Source organism: Homalodisca vitripennis, chromosome 4 (assembly GCF_021130785.1).
Source record: "Homalodisca vitripennis isolate AUS2020 chromosome 4, UT_GWSS_2.1, whole genome shotgun sequence".
Lineage (NCBI taxonomy): Eukaryota > Metazoa > Arthropoda > Insecta > Hemiptera > Cicadellidae > Homalodisca > Homalodisca vitripennis.
This window is the reverse complement of record NC_060210.1, coordinates 148105408-148124993: the sequence shown is the minus strand read 5'-3', so window position 1 is coordinate 148124993 and position 19586 is coordinate 148105408. Positions and strand designations below refer to the sequence as shown.

At 33.8% G+C, this 19586-nt stretch overlaps 1 protein-coding gene across 1 annotated transcript in view; it reads right to left on the bottom strand.

Annotated features, from left to right (window-relative positions):
• Positions 1–19586, bottom strand: part of LOC124360289 (cullin-5) — a 50264-nt gene that overhangs the window by 16583 nt on the left and 14095 nt on the right. The window contains exons 4-9 of the mRNA XM_046813791.1: positions 18005–18146; positions 17011–17231; positions 14207–14300; positions 12703–12833; positions 6363–6530; positions 4069–4203 (exon numbers count right to left, since the gene is read on the bottom strand). Coding sequence (XP_046669747.1) covers positions 4069–4203; positions 6363–6530; positions 12703–12833; positions 14207–14300; positions 17011–17231; positions 18005–18146 — 891 coding nt within the window. The remainder of the gene's footprint in view (positions 1–4068; positions 4204–6362; positions 6531–12702; positions 12834–14206; positions 14301–17010; positions 17232–18004; positions 18147–19586) is intronic.

The window sequence follows — 19586 nt, the reverse complement described above, 5'->3', positions numbered from 1 at the left end:
ACTGACAACAATGTTGTTTCAACTGTCCATGCTGTTGTTTGTTGTGCTGTGATACATCTAACAAGGTCGGTGATCCGTAAACATGTTTTTCTTAGTCTTTCCTGACAAATTTGAAAATGTAGAATGATTAACCCTCCAAGCGCTACTATTGCACTGTGCGATATGATCAAACCACTTTAAAGTGCTACTATCGCACTGTGCAATATGTTCGTTTTTGTTAAATTACAGTAAAACGGTTTATTGAATTATTCCGTAATTTTCATAGTACAATGTAGGGGAGATTTCTCTACGCATTGGCTCTATTTTGTAAGCCTTTGAGTAGAATAAAAAATAACAGTCAGCTGATTTTGTCAGCTGTTGCCATGCTCGCCGCTCTGTACTTTGTTGTAGTTTTCGTCAGGTTAGTTATCGTTCGGCAAGTAGAACATACAAGTATGGTTGTATGTTCTACTACTCAAAAACAAACACATAGTCGGTACTGATGCCCTGGATGTGATTGTGGTGTTTATCCTGGTTGCTACAGTGCCTTAGAACACTTCAGGAGGCCTGTAGGGGGAGGCAGAAGAAATAGGGTAGTGCAGCAATCAGAATCTGACTATGTTTCTTTAGTCAAATGTAAATATATATATATATATATATATATATAAACAAAAGGACCATAGTAAGATTTTTTTACTATTCATAACTATTATAACAGTCATTTAGCTTTTGTGAGTTATATGTACATCCAAACCAATGTTGTTTAAGAAGTGTTTACTTTGAATGTATCCATTGTGCAAATTTTGGTGTACAGAACATTTTTTTATGTTTTGTATGTGTAGTTTTTGTTCAAAAGGCTTTGAAGTGACATTTTTATTGTTCACAATTAAATTTGAAATAATTTGTATATTTTGAAATATTTATAACCATGTTTTAAAATGCATTTACAACCTCACCATTTAAAAAAATACAAAAAGAAAAAAATTATCTACTACTTATCAAGACTTTTTTTTAGAGAAAAGTAGAAAGTGTTTTGAATTCTATTTACGAGGGTGTACCCAAAAAAAAAACCGGAATTGTATTGCTGGCAGCCGGCAGCGTGTAGTACGCATTCCTGCCGCTAGGCGTGTGTTGCGCAACCCATTGCGAGCTCAGTGACCCCAGTTCCGTTGTCCTAGTGCATTCTGTTTGTTCGTAGTGACTGTTTTCGCTAACCCTGTTTTGTTCTTGTTTCGTTTTTTGTCATGGCAAGTTTAAGTGAACAACGTGCAACTGTGAAATTTTGTTTTTTACTTGGTAAAAATGCTGCAGAAACTATTTTAATGTTGAATACAGCTTACAAAGATGATGCTATGGGGAAAACTCAGGTCTACGAGTGGTTCGCTCGATTTAAAAATGGCGACATGTTGATTGAAGACAAACCTCGTTCTGGACGTCCATCAACCTCTCGAACGGATGAAAATTTTGAGAAAATTCGTGAACTTGTGCTCACCGACCGTTGACAGACAATTGAGGAACTATCAGAGAGTAGTGAGTTAACTTGGAGCTCGGTTCAGCGAATTTTAACACGAGATTTAGGACTGAAAAGGGTTGCTGCCAAATTTGTTTCTCGACTTCTGACTGACCATCAAAAGGCACATCGAGTTGAAACTTGCCGCCTTCTGAAAGAACATCTCGAAAATGATCCCGATTTTCTGGAAAAGGTAATTACTGGTGATGAGTCATGGTGCTATGGTTATTACCCAGAAACGAAGCAACAGTCAAGCCAATGGAAGTCGCCATCTTCACCTCGTCCAAAAAAATGTCGGCAAGTCAAATCAAACATCAAAACCATGTTGATTTGCTTTTTTGATGCTAAAGGCATTGTTCATTCTGAGTTTGTTCCTCCAGGTCAGACTGTCAACCAAACATTTTATTTGGAGATTTTAAGAAGATTGCGCAATAGTGTTCGCCAGAAAAGACCCGATTTGTGGCAGACTGGAGACTGGTTCTTCCACCACGACAACGCACCGGCACACACAGCCATCTCAGTTAGGCAGTTTTTAGCCAAAAACTGCATGGTTCCGCTGCCCCACGCACCTTACTCGCCTGACCTCGCTCCATGCGACTTTTTTTTATTTCCACACATGAAAAGAGGCTTGAAAGGTCAACGATTTGATAGCGTTGAAGAGGTTAAGAAAAAAACGAAGCTTGAGCTTGCAGCCATTTTTAAAGATGACTACAAAAAATGTTTTGATCAATGGAAATACCGTTGGGACAAGTGTATTAGTTGTAATGGAGATTATTTTGAAGGAGATAAGGTCGTATTGCAAAACATTTGATAATATATAATTTTTATAAAATAATTCTGGTTTTTTTTTGGTACCCCCTCGTATTTCCTAAAGCATGTTTTTCTGAAAAGAATTATATATAACACATGATTTCTTAATATATATTTTTATCTAAAAAGGGGCTTTTAAGAAACCATGTATTTTGCTTCAAAACATTCCAGCACTTTAAAGTGATTTAATTACCACTTAGAGGGTTAAAAACAATGCAAGTGGATCAAGCTTAACTGATGTCTTTGAAACCCCTTTAGAACTGGTGGTAAAAAACAAGTCTTAAAGCTTATGCAAACAAATAAAACGTTAATAGCTTAAGAGACAGTTGTAATCTGATTTCAATGTAGTTACATGTATTAGTTAACTTACCGACTATGAAAACAACAAATTGGTTGTTAAAAGTATTTCTTTATAATTGTACTGGAAACAGCATGCATGTGAACCAACAGGTAGTTGTCAGATAGTTGCACTCTTCGGAAGAGGCACTGCAATGGCGCAATATTGCAAGCGTACAATAAGAACAGGTTCTTTTGTCTTTAAGCCAGACGACCACTTGGATATTGTTAATGGTACTTACCATTAGAATTTTGCTTGAATTGAATAGAAACTGTCTTTCAAATTTAGATGAAAGATTTTTACTTTAAGTTTAAAGTATTACGTAAGTTTTAATTGTACAGTACCAATCGTGTACTGAAAATACATTTTTTATGACCTGATAACCTAATATGACACATGATGACTTAGTATTTAAATTCCAAAATGGTATGTTGAGTTGCTTATCTTGTTATTTACGAAACATGATTATTTGTTGCATAGCTACATGACCTTGTCACTAATATCTATAAATAATTGTGACTGTCCATAACCAGCAGATATCCTGAAATAAAATTCACAGAAAGCAGTAGAAAGTGGAAAGCTTCGAGACTTAGTACATACTGTACACAAAAATATACTTGCATTCTATAGAAAATCCAATAAAAAAAATTTTTAAATCAAATACAAAAACAAATTTACTTTTTCTAAATTTTAAACCTTTAGTAGCATGTTTATTATAAATTCTCATAAATAACAGTATAAAATTGATTTCATATCTTTTGACAAACTTTCTAGATCCTACAAACTGATGAATCCTGTAAATAGTTTAGCACCATAAAAACGTAATTATAAAAAAAGTCAACATTTTGAAAGCAAAATAATAAAAATACAGGATGAAAAATATAACATCTTAAAAAAAACGATTGAGTAGAACAATCAGATGGATACATTTGCCAATCGCATTTATACCCGGGTTAGGTTATCTAGGATTTACTACACTGAATTAGCTTTGTTACATGGTCTACATTGCAGCCAATAGTAAATGAGTCATTACTAAAATAATTATAAGTTGTGCTATTAATATACAATTCAGTAGTCAAAGTAGAAGATTAGCAAAAATGGTCATAAAAGTAAGTGTTAGTTCAATTTATGCAAACTACTATAAAGGAAAAAAGAGAAAATTAATGTTGTAAAGTAAAATGTCAATTTTCTAAAATAAATCTATAGAGTAAGATAACATTCTTGAATACACAGAAAATATAAGCCTCTGAATAAAGATGTTTCAAATGCTCCAAAAACTCATTCAGATCAATAGTATCCCATAAAAGGACATTGTAATGAAGTTTAACAGAGGCAGATATCCTGTTAAAAGCCCAACAATTTATGTGTGTTTAAGAATATTTCTCACTGTGCAGAATACAGTGTTATGTATAAATCACAATAAAGTCCTAACCACATCTTTAAGTTTGCTCTCAATCTCATCTGAAGTCAGTCTCTTGCTTAGTGGTGTTTTCCTCAGTAACATATCACAGTAGTTTGCTAGTAGTTCTGGGCATTTAGATTCTGGCTGGCTCTTCATTCCTGCACTCTGAAAGCAAAAAGACAAACAGTCTGATACAAAAAGAAAAATACTAACTTACAAATATTACTGCATTATAGCTTATAAATTGACTTCCAAAGCCTATATTTTGATACTGATTCTGACAAGTCTCAGTATTTATCAAACTCAAGAATGTCATAACTAACACAGATGTATATCAATACAAACTTGTATACAGTTATTGGATAAATAAAACCATTTCTTAGCATTGGACAGTAACATTTATCTGAGAAAACACATAAAAAAAATTTATCAACAGGGTACAGTGAAACATTGTTCTTTCAATTAATTACAAAAGATAAAAAAAGTACCAATCAAATGGAACAATATTTATCTACACTCTATTAAGACAATACTGTAGAGAATAAAGAATATATTGTCATCCTACAAACAAAATTGTAATGACAAAGGTCAAAAGGGTTATACATATACACTGTATAAAATAATATATATTAAGACATGTATAGTGAAAAGTCAAATATAATGCAATTAAAATAAATAAAATGATATCTAAAAGGCAAAATTGTCTACGCTACACTGTAGCATTTCCTCCACATATGGCTTTTTGTTTCAGCTATTTCATTACATCTTTCTTGAAGCTTTACAGGTAGCATCCTTGACAGTCATAGGCAGTTTACAAAACAGTTTAACACTAATATAAGAAAGGGTATGTATGTTGAGTTTTAGTTAGCCTAGCATATTTTAAGTCAATGAGTCTTGATGTCTGGTGCAGTAATCACGATTAGAACCTCTTAAGTTTAAAACATTCTAAAAAACATGAAGCTTTGTAAAATAAAAATATAAGGAACAATAGGAATACTATGCTTTACAAAAATTGGTTTACAAGAGTCAGTTAATATTTACATTAAAGATTATGTGCAAGGCTCTCTTTGACATAGGAATACCTCATTAGCTCCATTTGAATTTCCCCAGAGGAAAGTTCCATACATAACGTGTGAGTGGAATAATGCAAAGTATGCTTTCATTAAAAAGCTAAAGCTGGTACAAGTTTAAGTTTTTTTTAACAAAAATATAATTCTGGACAGTCGAGTACAAAGTGCATCTGTACAGTGTCCCAAGGTAAACTTTGAGCTACTGTACAGGAGCACAATATAAACATAATACAGTACAGTAACAAAGAATTTGGAAATGCTCAGGACTTTACATCGAGGAAAAGACTGCACGCTTCTCAGCACGCTTTTTATTTAACAGGGCTCATTTATTTGATCAATATGTAAAAAAATCACAACCAATATTGTATAATTTTTTTATTTTGGACCTTTCCATAGCAATACTATCTTCATTAGACTCATCACAAATTAGATAATACATGTATTAGGTTAGCTATCCATCTGAGGAAGAGATCAGATTGCAAATCTCAAAACATAGTGTTACAGTTTTCTTGTATCAATAAACAATGCAAAATTCTGGAAAATCACTTTTTCTTCACAATTTTTGCATCATAAAAACAAATTTTAAACAAAGCATGCACTATTGTTACAAGGTGCTCCACAAAATTAAAAAAAAAAATGCTCAATGGAAGTTCTAAGAAGTTAGTTTATAAAAATATCTGCACTTTTAAAACTAAGTTTTATCACGTTCAGAGCTATCAAATATACTACGCTAGGGGCTCATAGAAATTCACTATTAGACCATATTACATTAATACACACACAAAAACATAACTGAAAACACAAACACATACCAGGTAAAAATATGTTCTAAGGAACTAGAAAAATTGAATACTAGACAGAGTGCTAGAGGCACACTCAGCTCACAAAACAAAAAAGCAAAGGGAGGAGATCCCTCTCATGGGTATGAAACATGTTCAAGCATACCATATCTGTCCATTTAAGCTATAATGTTGTATACAACTTAATTAATATTGCAATTATATGGTGTTTTACACCAAATACTGAAAATGTTAAATGTTCTATGTTACTTTAGATATTAAACACTACTAAAATACATTTGTTCTGAATGTTTGTAAACTACTGACGTTGCCGTCCTAAGCTTGTGTACACTAGTTTCATACATTTTGAAAATTAACTGACTTTTGAAATTCTTTGCAACTTGATTACATTCATTACAAGAAATAATAAAAACCACAAGGCTTACAATGTAGATTTGTAGTCAAGATTATTTACCTGTTTGGCTGGCAACTCCAATCGGAAAACTGTAGTATCATTTACAACTTGCTTATAGGCCTTGTCCCTTGCTGTTAGGAACCTTGGATCATCATTGAATGCTTCTTTAACCAGAGTACTGAACTCATTGAACAGTTCAAGAAGTCTTTCAACATACTTCTCAGAATCCTATATAATAAAGTATCAATAAATAATAATATCATCCTTAGTCCTAAAAGTAGTAAAGTGTTACTGAAGGAAAAGAAGAAAACTGTCTTATAAGTTGTGAATAATAACTGTAGGCTATCTAAATCTATTCAGCAATGGCAGCTCAAGTAACATCTTAGATTATGTAGTAATGTTCATAAATTATTTAAAGAGCTCTGATTATGATTTCTCTTTTATTTAAACAAAAAATGTAAACTCAAACTGAAAAGCACTACATGTTCTAAATCGAAAGTAGAAGAACCATAAAAAGGTGACCTTTTACCTCCACAATCGAGTAGTAGTGTAAGTATACACTGATTTTGGAAATTAACATTTTATACATAAATGATTGCTTTTTATGACCGACAACAGTTATTTCAGCAAACCAAGTGCTACCTACTGTATTTACTTTTTGAAATTCTGACAAATATGTTAATAGTTTGTATATAATTTATTTGTAGTACTCTGTCCAGTGTGAAACAAACATGTTTGTTTAACCCTTTGACTAATAACCCCGACCATAATACGAGAGTGAGTCTTGTGACATCCGCAGTTATGTTATTGCTATGTCACTAAACATTCTGTATAGTTTTGTGAGTTATAATTGTTCATCTTAACACATATGCAGTGGGGACTCATGGAAAAACCTTAACATAATTTCCGTTGTTCCCAATAGAATCTAATAGCTTGTCATCCATCTGTTTTAGAGTAATAAAATATATCAAAACAGTCAAATAGTAAATATAATCAGTTATAATTCAACTACCTGTATTTTCCGTAACTGCATTTTCCTTTAGAATGTACAAGGGCTATTCATAAAGTAAGGACGTTTGGAATTAAGAAAAACCAAGTGAAAGAAAAACATTTTATTAAATATGCGTGGAAGAGGGAGTAGAATACTACTTTTCTACATAATCACCATACAAATTCAGGCTCTCCTGAGGGTTTGCAAGGTTTAGCAGTACCACTCAAGAGTTTATTGATGCACCACACTTGAGAAACTCAATAAGAACACCATGCCTGTCCCAGAACACTGTTGTCATGATCTTCGAAGTGCCGGCAAAGTTTCACGATCCTTTTCGTCAACTGTGGAGACCAGATCGTCAGTTAAATAGCTCGGGTATCCACACTTCTATTGATCCTGAACGTTTGTTTTCCCATTTTTAAACTGAATACACTACTTTCTAACAGTACTTTCAGTAATTATGTTGTTCCCGTACACTAGGGTGGGCTGAAAAAAAAAAATTATTTTTTTTTTTTCAAGTGCTATATACCGCGGAAAACTTTGCATATATACTTCATAAATAAAATGCAACTGGGAAAAAAATTATTTTTTCAATATCACGGTAGCGCAATGCAATTAAAATAGTTCGTTTTTTTGAAAAAAACTTGGATTTTTATAATTTTTTTCTCCGGTGTAAAAACTTTAAATAATCAATCGCTATAGTGAAAAAACTGTATAATTTGACTTAGAAAACAGAAATCACAATGAACCAGTTAAAAAAAACAATGTTTACGGTAGCGCAAAACAGCTTTAAAATAACGGATAATTACGCTAAAAGGCGCAGTTTACAACACTGCCGTCCCGCGCGGAATGATTCGTTTTGTATGTGACTGTACCGTGTCCCCCACCACTCGTACCCAACCCACAATTCCTTGCGTTGTGTACGCTTGCTTCGCCATTTTGTGAGCTCGCGTCAGTGACTCGGCAGCTTTTGTCAGTGTCAAAGCTTCTTTTGTGTTACTTAGTTGAGTGTGTGTTGAGTGTCATGGCTTTGTCCAAGAAAATTACGCAGTAGTGAGTTTTATTGACCCGATATTCGGTTACCCAAAGGAACAACCTGTAAGTAAACTGCCTTCCTATGAAGACGTTTTTAAAGTGCTTCTTTCTTGAACATTAACAATTTAGCTGTGGAAACCAACAACAAATTGTTGAAACAACAACAGTTTTTTCACAAATTTCTAATATTGTTGCACCGAAAGTTAAGCAATTATTTGATAAATCCTCAATACCAACAGTCTCCCTTTTACAGAATTGTTCAAATGATCAATGCCTACAATAACAGTTACAGAGGTCTTATGAAGTCCTACAAACGAGATAAGGAAAAAGACTCGTTCAAAAAAAAAGTTGAAGAATTCAAGCTAAAGTCTTTGCGACTGTTTGATATCTCCGCATGCAAATGCACAATAACATTAGATTGCAATTGCCGAAAGGCCGTTGACTTGTGTGAGTGTCCCGGTATCGATTTTTTTGTACATGTGAGAAGTCAAAAAAAGTACCAGTCATTGAACTTAAGTTTTTGTACCTTCAAAGAAAACATAGTTTAGGCAAAATTGGTAACGTAGATGTGAAAGGAGTCAAAAAAAAATTATTCAAAGACAAAAAAGAAAAAACACTGAGTACAGCAGATGTCAGTCGAACGTTGACTCATTTGTCACAGCCATCGTGCTCAAAAACTATGGAACCTACACAAATAGAAGACTTTGACTCAAACTGAAATAAATAGAAATGAGGATAGTAGCGATGAAGAGTTTCAACCTGTTGTAAAGACACCATGGCAGATGCGAGTTAAATTGACTAATACTGCGCTAACAAGTGATCGTTTTTGGAGTTTTCTGATAGAGCAACAGCTGCTATTGCTTCTAGCCTTTTGCAAGATTTTGGTATTATAACTGAAACTGAACATTCTAATGTTATTGATAAAAATAAAATCCGAAGGGGGAAAAAGGTTATCCGCACAGAACTGCAGGTGCAGAATCAGGCTGAGCTCAACACATTTCAAGGATTGTATTTTGATGGAAGGAAAGATGACACTATTGTGATTGAAAAGGTAAATTCAAAGCATTTTCGGAGAGTGATTAAGGAAGAACATTATTCTATCATTCAAGAACCTGGATCTGTATATGTTGGTCATGTGACACCTTGTTCTGGATCTGCTCAAAACATTGCCGACAGTATAATTTCTTATTTAAAAAAAAACTGGACTTTCCCTTGATGATTTAGACGTCATTGGATGTGACGGCACCGTTACAAATACAGGGTGGAAAGGGGGCGTAATTCGAACAATTGAAGAAAAAGTGAAAAGGCCAATGCAGTGGGCAGTTTGTCTCTTGCACTTCAACGAATTACCACTCCGACACTTGTTCCAGTTTTTTGGATGGAGACACTACAGGGCCTACAACATTTAAAGGACCTATCGGAACAGAGCTCAATAACTGCGAAAAACTCCCCTTGGTGGAAATTTGCTAGTGTGGAGTGTGAAATTCCAGATATTGACCGAAGCATATTGAGCAAGGACCAACAGTATTTACTGGACATAAGTTCTGCTGTACAATCAGGGAATCTGTCCTATAGATTTATCTCACCGTGAACCTGGCCCACTCTCTCACCCAAGATGGCTTAACAATGGCTAACAGGATTCTAAGATTGTATGTGAGTGTATTGAATATCCATCAGACGAACATAAAATCGTAGTTCATTTTATTCTGAAGTCATACATGCCTGTTTGGTTCAATATCAAAAAAAGCAAGTACTTAACTGATGGACCAGAACACATATTTCAAACTGTAAAATCCTCAAGATTCCTGCCTGAAAATCTGCTTCAAGTAATTGACCCCGTTATTGAAAGGAAACGCTTACTTTGCCCACCCAGAAAACTTGATGTTAAGTATGATAGTAGATAAAAGAACTCACATAAGAGAATTGGGTTTGAGACGAATCATAAAGGCCAGGACATCAGCACCCAAAAGAAAGTCAATTAGAGCTTTCCATCCACCCAAATTAAATTTTCAAGCCACAGAGTACAGTGAACTGATTGACTGGACTGCCACCACATTGTCACCACCACACCATTACTAAGAAGAATCAGCAACGAAGAAATTCGTGCAAAAATCTTGACTGGGGACACCGCAGCTGAATGGAGATTCGACAAATTTCCTTGTCATACGCAAGCGGTTTGAACGATGCATCAAACTTGTAACCATCGCTTCACAAAAAGTAGTTGGTTTTGAAGCAAGAGATGGGCTCATCCGAACTACACTACAGTCAAGAGCAGCTATGCCATGCTTTGAAAGCAATTCAGCCTTCAAACTTCCTAAACAAGAATGATTATGGACTTGTGATGAAATATATCCTACAAATCAAAATTCCTTTTTGAATTTTCAATAACAATTTTCATGAAAAATGTGTAATGCTATGATTAAGTTGATGCTAATAAAACTATGTTAAAAGGAATTTGAATTATTAATTTGCAGTCCCCACACTTTAAACAACAAATAAATTAAAACAAAACTTTTTATTAAAAGGCATTGTGAGTAAACTGTCGCAGGACGGCAGTGTTGTAAACTGCGCCTTTTAGCGTAATTATCCGTTATTTAAAGCTGTTTGCGCTACCGTAAACATTGTTTTTTTAACTGGTTCATTGTGTATTTCTGTTTTCTAAGTCAAATTATACAGTTTTTTCACTATAGCGATTGATTATTTTAAAGTTTTTACACCGGAGAAAAAAATTATAAAAATCCAAGTTTTTTTCAAAAAACGAACTATTTTAATTGCATTGCGCTACCGTGATATTGAAAAAAATAATTTTTTTCCCAGTTGCATTTTATTTATGAAGTATATATGCAAGTTTTCCGCGGTATAGCACTTGAAAAAAAAAATAATTTTTTTTTTTCAGCCCACCCTACCGTACACCTCACAAGTTCCAGATGAATTCCTATTGGTTTTAAGTATTTGCCGACAAAATATGATTCTCAGACCGCACTTCTCAACTTGTTAGATTATCGATGGTAGCAAACATTACAAATTTGAATATAAAAATATGGTCAGTGCAGAGATATTTCCATTGATACGGCTGTACGCTGACTGAGGTGTCGAGCATGAGTACGTGGAAATGTTCCTTACCTTCTGAATAGCCCTTGTATACTATTAGTATAATTTTTACACTTAAGTAAGTGTTAGTTTTATTTTCTACATTATATATACTGTTATAGCAAAATATTTGTTATAGGAAAATAAACTTTTTGGATCACTGCTATACTGCTGTGGAAAAACCTACCGAAGGAGTAGTTACAAATTAATTTATCTGTAGGCTTATTTCCTCTTTTAGTAGGATTTCTGAATGCATTATCTTTATAGTATGTTATATACAGCAAAATCTTATTATAAACAGTCTAATTCGGTAAAAAGTTCTCGAACTCTTCATTTCAATAATATAGTGTACTAGCTGTTTCCCGCGGACTGTAATCATACCAATATTAATAAAATTTTAAAAAGTTCTTGCATTCCTTTTTTTTCTAAACTTCGACATCCCTCTACTTAATGCCCTACATAAATAATAATACACCCTAGCTAATTCTACAAGAAGAGTATGTATGATTGTCGCATTATAATGTCTAATGCCACTACAGTATTGACTCAGATCAGAATTATATGTTGACCGCCAATTGGAAGGTTAAGTAAAGAAAGTTTAACTTTCTAAAATAGAGGTATTATAGAAGACTGTGTCGGCTTATGTTGCCAAAAATTGTGCAGTTCAACTCTCATTGACCAGATTCAAGTACAGCAGGCTCGATTAACCACTTAGACTACCTCAGATACGGCAAAACTCGGATAACACAAATACTGCAATAATATATCCAAAATTAGAAAAAATTAATATTGATAAATAAAAATTGTTCATGTATACAATTAATTACGTTACTTATTACCCAACTATAACTAATACATGCGTTATAATCACCCTCAGTTATTGCTCAAACTAACATCAGCCACCGAAATGTCAAGTGTGGCGCAGCACCGCAGTGTTCCACGTTTCCACTCATAAAAAAAACTCTGCCTCAAAAATTAAGAAATATTTCATTTAATTTCCATAAAAAACAGACATAGTTTTGTTCAATTTAATTTTGTACACACTTCCTTTCTAAAATGTAAATTTAAAAAACTGCCTTGGTAACCCAGCGACGCGACTCAGATAACCGGACTTCTATTGTTATTATCATCCTCTCCCAACTAGGAACAAAAGATTTAAAAAATCTAAATTAGATGAACAAAACCGACTCACCTCCAGACCATGGGAACTTAAACCCATTTGTGGTCAATCTCATACAAATTTTAAGGTTTCATGACTTGGAAAACAATATTGATATACTGAACCTGAGTAATAATGTCAGCAGCTGCGACCATGTCTGCCAATCCTGCACTGACGATATGCTCCTCTAGATCTTTCAACATGGGAGCAATACCTTCCGGCACTCGGTCCATCAGCTTGAACATCAACTGCAGCCCTGTATCATCAGGAAATATCAACACCTTTATAACAGTCAATCAATATCTTTTTTTCTTGTGTTTGTGTGTGTATATATATATATATATATATATATATATATATATATATATATATATATATATCTCAGCATTTAGTACTGAACCACCAGCAAGAGCCCAGCATATGAAAAACGCCTGCCTACTCTCAGATCAAAAAGTAAAGATACCCGTGTTTGAATGTTAACCACAAACTAACTAACAGAGCTAAAATTACGGGAGTTACATTAAAATTTAGCTTGTTTATTTTTGTATTTAGACATATAAAGCGAATTATTTATAGAGAACAACTAGGTTTTGTGTCTTTAAGGATGAAAAAAGTACTGGTTTTTGGCACTTTACTATTAAAATGCAATTTTGAACATTAATTACTCATTGTTAAACATGCCATTGGAAGTCCAAAACACATATAAAAAAAAGCTGATGGGAAATGGTCAAATATATTAAAACAATATTTAAATTATTATGGCGTACTCTTCTAGTTAAGAGCACGAGTAAAATTGTGCTTGGGGTCAAACTGACACTCATTAAAGTAGTGCCAAATCATGAATATGGGCTAACAAAGTAACTAATGGCACTAACCATAAGATTGAGTAAATAACATACTAGAAGATCCAAAAGATAATAAATTACTCTTAAACAATAAAAATAAAATTAACAACTAGATTTTTGAAAGACAATGTATAGGGAATTAATACCATCAAACAAAAACATACTAATCAAAGTCAAATTATATTAGCTTTATAATCTAGTTAAATGTAAATATAAGGTTATAGCTTTATTAAAGGCTATACAAATTTACACTTATTTTTTCTGTTGCCACAATGGTTGTACTAAGACTAGATGAAATAGTAAACATTGTAGTACTGCACACACAAAACAATACTTTAAGTCTTGCATATAACATTAACACATTTTGGAATCTTAATCAAGAAACGCCTTCAAAGCACTGACATATATAAAGCACTGAATACAAAAATTAGAATAAAATATAGATTGGTTGATTATTGCCGGATTTGCTATGTTGATTTAAGTACAGGAGTTTTAGTTACGTTTATACATTTTCTTAAGATCAATTAAATTTCAAGGGCCAATAGAAAGTTAAAACTTGAAGAAAGACTGATGGATTATGTCAACTTGCAGAGCACTCTACGCCTTAAGGATTTAAATAGAGAATATAATCTCTCCTACAAGGAAAGCTGCCAATTTGAGTGTGGCTGACAAATAATAATATAACTATAAATCATTTCAAAAATAGAAAAATACTTTTAAATTTGTAATAATAATTCTTAATTTCGTTACTTCACTTGCAATTGAATTAATATGGTTGACTTACGTTCTGTTTCATTGTTCTTGATCATGCCTGCACATTCTGATAAGATAGTATATTTGAATGTGGACACTAAGACATTCACACAGCACTCTGTAAGCTGAAAAATGAAATCAATCATTTAAAACACTGTTATTTAAAATAAATGTAAAATATTATAAATAAAAATATGTAAATGGAATTTGTCACTAAATACATATTTAGTCCTACAATTTAGATGCTACATAAACTTGTTATTACTATTATTGGGGAAAATAACATGTATTATGTAATAACCTGTACTTTATATATGATTAGCCTATGTGAATTAAAAACTACAATAAAAATTATTGATCTAGGGGTTAAAAAACATAGTAACAAACAGCAATTTAACACTGATTAAATGTAAATTATTCCTGTACTAAAATGCATTAATTTACAATTAAATATTTATCAGACACTAATGAAATGTATGTATAGAATTGTTTGACACATTCACTGAGGGTGACGAGCATGCTCGTCAGGCGAAAATGGCACGCCGGGCGGTGGACGAGCGAGCTCGGCATACGGCAGCTGCTTTCATATTGCCTCAGTGTGAGCTGAGCAGTTGTCCAGGAAGGCTGTAACACTCATAGTGAGGTGTGCCTGTTTCGGTGAGTCAGTTGATGCAATTCGTCACCGGTTTGCCATTTTCGTTTGTTGTGTATGCTTTGCGATATTGTGTGAGTGTATTATAGTGTCTGTTGACTGTGTAAGTGTATGTACTCATAATGAAGGAAGACGATAAAGTTATTGATGATAATTTTTCATCTGATGAAGACAATGAGTCGCAATGAAATGCAATTTCTCCAGGTTGTTGTAGTAAATTCTTTTTATCTGTACAACACAGATAGACTGTCCCTGTATGACTTCCGAGTTCGTATTCTTGAAGACCTGCTCCCTCCAAAGGAAGCCCCACTGCTCATTACATCGACGGGCAACTGCATGCTCCAAACTAACGAAGCGCAAAGGAAATGGCAAGTCAGTTACCCAGAGGTGCCGCGTTTGCTACCAAGAAGGCAAGCGTAAGGAAACAGTGTACTATTGTGTAGTGTGCCCTGACGAACCAGGTCTGTGTGAACTCAGTTGCTTTGATAAGTATCATGAGGACAAATAAGTAGTTTTTAGTCTTTGGCGGTGGGTGGGGATGTATATAGCTTTTTTAATTTTTACTCGGGAAGGGGGGAGTGTTAACTGTTTTTTATGTTGTATATTTTTCAAACCAATATGTAATATATACGTGTAATTGATGTACTATATACGTGTAATTCGCGAGTGTTTGTGCCGAAACCTAGTGCGCTGCGAGCACATACAACACAGAGACCGGCACCCGGTGCGGATGACGAGCAGACTCGGCACGGATATGGCGTCACCCGTTCCGGCCAACGAAGCTTCCGGGATACCCTGGACAACCCTTTCGGCTATCCTGACTTCGTTTTGGGTAAGTAAAAAACAAACAAAATTCCCGCATTTTCTGTCCCCAGTAATTTTGTCATCCACAGTGAATGTGTTAAAGATATACAACATTGACATAAACTCTTTATAGTAAATTAAATGAAAAGTTCTGAGGTATGTTAGCAAATATGAAAATGTTTTAAGAACACAGAAAAAACATGATTTTTTCTAGATTTTGGAATATTGCTATTTTCAAGGGCATTTAAGCTGACGCAGAATTTTATAGTAAAATCAAGAGTGTAAAATTTCCTACAATTTATGATTTTACATATTATTTTTGTTAGGCCTATATGTAACACAGAAAGAATTATTGTAATTTTTTTGTTCTAAAAAAGAGATTATAGCCAAAAACTAACAACAGATTAAATTCATAGCTCCTTTATATAACTCCCCTAAATACAGTAAAAGTACTTTTTTATCACTGCACGTAAAATTATATGCTTTTAAAGTAGACAGTAAGTTATCTAATGATGCTGTTTTCTCTTTTGTACAATGAAATAAACTTGTACATTAAATTTATTACTACAAAAATAATGACACTGCACTATTATATTAATTCAGTACTGGAACAAACGCAAACACTGACTACAGTAGTGATGAGTCATGTGAGCGAACAAACAACAGAGACCTATTGGCATGGTGATCTCCCCCATCACTGTAAGAAACACAGCAAATTTATTTCAATGGTTACAGATAGAAAAAGGAGATTTGGAAAATAATTAACAGTGCATATTTTATGGCATATCTTACTTTGTGGACATGGTATAAAAAATGTGTTCTACCAAGTAAACACAAATTTTAATAAATTTGAATGTATTTATCTCCTTTCATTTGTTTAATACATTTATTTTAATTTTTTGAGGTTATTTAGGCAGCTGTGTTCATGATCTGTCCCAAAATTAGTTAGTAATACAAAATCAAATGTTTATCATAAACATAACTAAGAAAATGCCATGTATGACATATATCCATATAAAAAGGTCAAAGGTCTATTCAATAAATATTTTAGTCCTTGTTTTGTTGTAAATACTGTAAAATTTAAAGGTAAGTTAACAAGTCGTGTTAACAGTCTGTTTTATCACTCTCTTTTCTAAAATTATCAAAACCGATAGTTGCTCAGTGATCAAAGTTGAGTGATTTATTCAATAGAAAGCCTCAGACACCAAGTAACACTTTTGACAAGCTTTGAATTGTGCGATACTGTTTGGTTTTAAAATATAACACCTGAAAAATAGAATTTATGCTCCTTCCTGTGTTAAAAAAGAGTGCAGTTAAAGGTAACTGTTTACATTAAGAACAGATTGTCATGCTGGAAGAGACAGAATATGTTATCTCACCACTTGAACTGATCCACTGCAGGGTTCCAAGTACTTCTGTGCCCTTATCTCCTCTTCTCTCAGTTTCGCATCAGCATATTTCATATAATTTTGTACTCCGTTCGCTTGAAGATACTGAGGGGCTTTCATTTTGTAAAAGGACTCTGTAGCTTCAATGTAAGCCTTTTCGAAATTTTCTCTGTAGATTTGTAGTTTATCATCCGTATTGGAACAAAGATTTACTGTACACAAAAAGACACCCTGTAAAATATCAATGCTTGTCTACTTAATAAAGTTTTATAATAATCATTATTATTACCAAAACTTGTAAAAATGGAAAAATAGGGACTGGTATAGATTTTTGGGTTTTTATTGGTGCACCTTACAACTAATGTGTACAATTTTCTTCTTCGTTGCTCCCAACACCAAAGTCATACTTCAGGGTTGTGTCAAAGTTTGTTGTCATTTAACAGTAACAGTTGAAACTTAACAAAAAAGACATGCATTTATTTATACAACTCTAATTATTTTTTAGTAGTTTGAGGTCAAGCCTGTCTGTCTATATTATTTGACAAGCCATGATTTATAACTTATTTATAGCCACCAGAACGCACTTGAGATATGACACTAACTGTACTTTTTCAATCCTTACCAATAATATGATTCATTTTTATATTCTACACTAAATAGAAAATACTGAAATGACATGACTTCCTCTTGACTAAAACTTTTATCTACTATTAATATTAGACAATTTCAGTCAAGCTTTAATTTTGACATTTACTGCAAAGTTTTTTTTTATTTTTCAAAATGTTTCAATTTCTAATATATTGAGGTAATTTACAAAGAAATGTGCTCTCTTGATGTAAATATATTGTATAATAAGAAACCTTCATAATGTGTTGCAATGTAAGCTACTTTACTTATTACAAACAAGATGCAGCCACGTTTTATCCTGTAATAACATTTTTATATGACGCTAATCAGTCATACTATTGAAGACGTCTGTACTTACCATAGGATTCCCGTACTCCTATAACTAGTTGAGAATCAAAAGCTTCTCCATTTCTCTCAGCATGGACTAACTTCATAGCTGAATCTTGTAATCTTTTTTTAATATCATAGAATATGCTTTGATTCCAACTATCTAACATCAGCTGAAACAAAATTCACAGAAAACCTTTAACAAAGCAATTAAGCAATTAATAATGTATTTCTTAATCCTTGAGAATTAAGTCTCAAGAGACTTGTGGAAATAAACTCATAAGTGTTTGTTTTTATGGGGGTAAAATGAAGATAGCCACTGGCACGTTACCCTTAGCACCATGTCATAGTCATTCTCGCATTGTTGTTGTAAAGGAATAATATTAATGTTTTCCAGCAACCGAATACAATCACTTTTGGATTTAGTTACTTCATACAGCTCAAAACAATTACTAGGAATCACCATGACGAAGTAATCCCTGTTATTGGATACTGGATTGAACTGGAAGGCAGACGCTAGCGCAGCTCATCGGGTGATCTAGTTCCTTTATTGAAATCAGATAGACACCTGACCAGTTGCAACGTCCATTATCTTTAAACATCATAATTTGTTCTTAGTAATCATTAACCAATGTAGAATAATGTAGTACACTGTTTTAAGGACAAAAAACCCTAAAAAAATAGCTAGAGTTTATTGGCATATAACCGAATTTGACATGACCATTATACATTTTAAGCCTGTGCGATCTAACACGTCATCAAAACATTATTTTCACTCAAGAATAAGAATTGGACAACTTCTTCCGGAGACTCCATTTTGATCATTGAATAAAACTTAAAACACTTCTTGTATCACTACTACTACCAACTCTGCCAGTTTACTGCTTATCGCTCTTATAGTGGCAGAGGCCTGAATTTATCGGTTGGCCAAGTTTTGTTCAATGGATTGTTACGCATTTGGGAATCTTGCTGTGACACAGGGATAGAACTAACCAAGATAAATGTTTGTTGGGTTCTGGTCATGCTGGGATCTCTGGGAACGAAAGAGCTGATGCACTGGTCAACTTAGGCTAAGCGTCCAACTTGACAAGACCTCAATCGTTCTTTGGTATTTCTAGGTGTAAATCCTTTAGGGCTGTTTCGTAGTGGGTTTACGCTGAACATGAGAGAAAGTAGAGGCTGCATCCGAGTCTGAGAATGAGCAGAATGGTCCTACAGTCACCTTTCCCCAGGTTGGCGTCTGACCTTCTCTCATTAAGTAGATCAGTGTCTTCTTGGGTTATGAGTCTGATTACAAGACATCACCTGAGGAAGCATCTTCAAAGAGTCAGCATTCTCTGAGAAGATCTGCTCTGTAGAATGTGTGACGAGCAGGAGGAAACTGCTAAACACCTACTCTTGACTCCTGTAATAGCAAGGAAGCTCTACGCCATCTTTGATAGTCTGGACAAGAGTGGTAAATTTCCCCAGGTAAAAACCGCCAAAAATCAGTTGTTTTTGGCGGTTTGTTGAACAGCTGAAACCATAAACTAATTGGCCTCATGATACACATCCTGGATGCGCAAAAGGTCCATGAGGTCTGTACTATAGGCCACCCCTAGAGGAAGAACCAA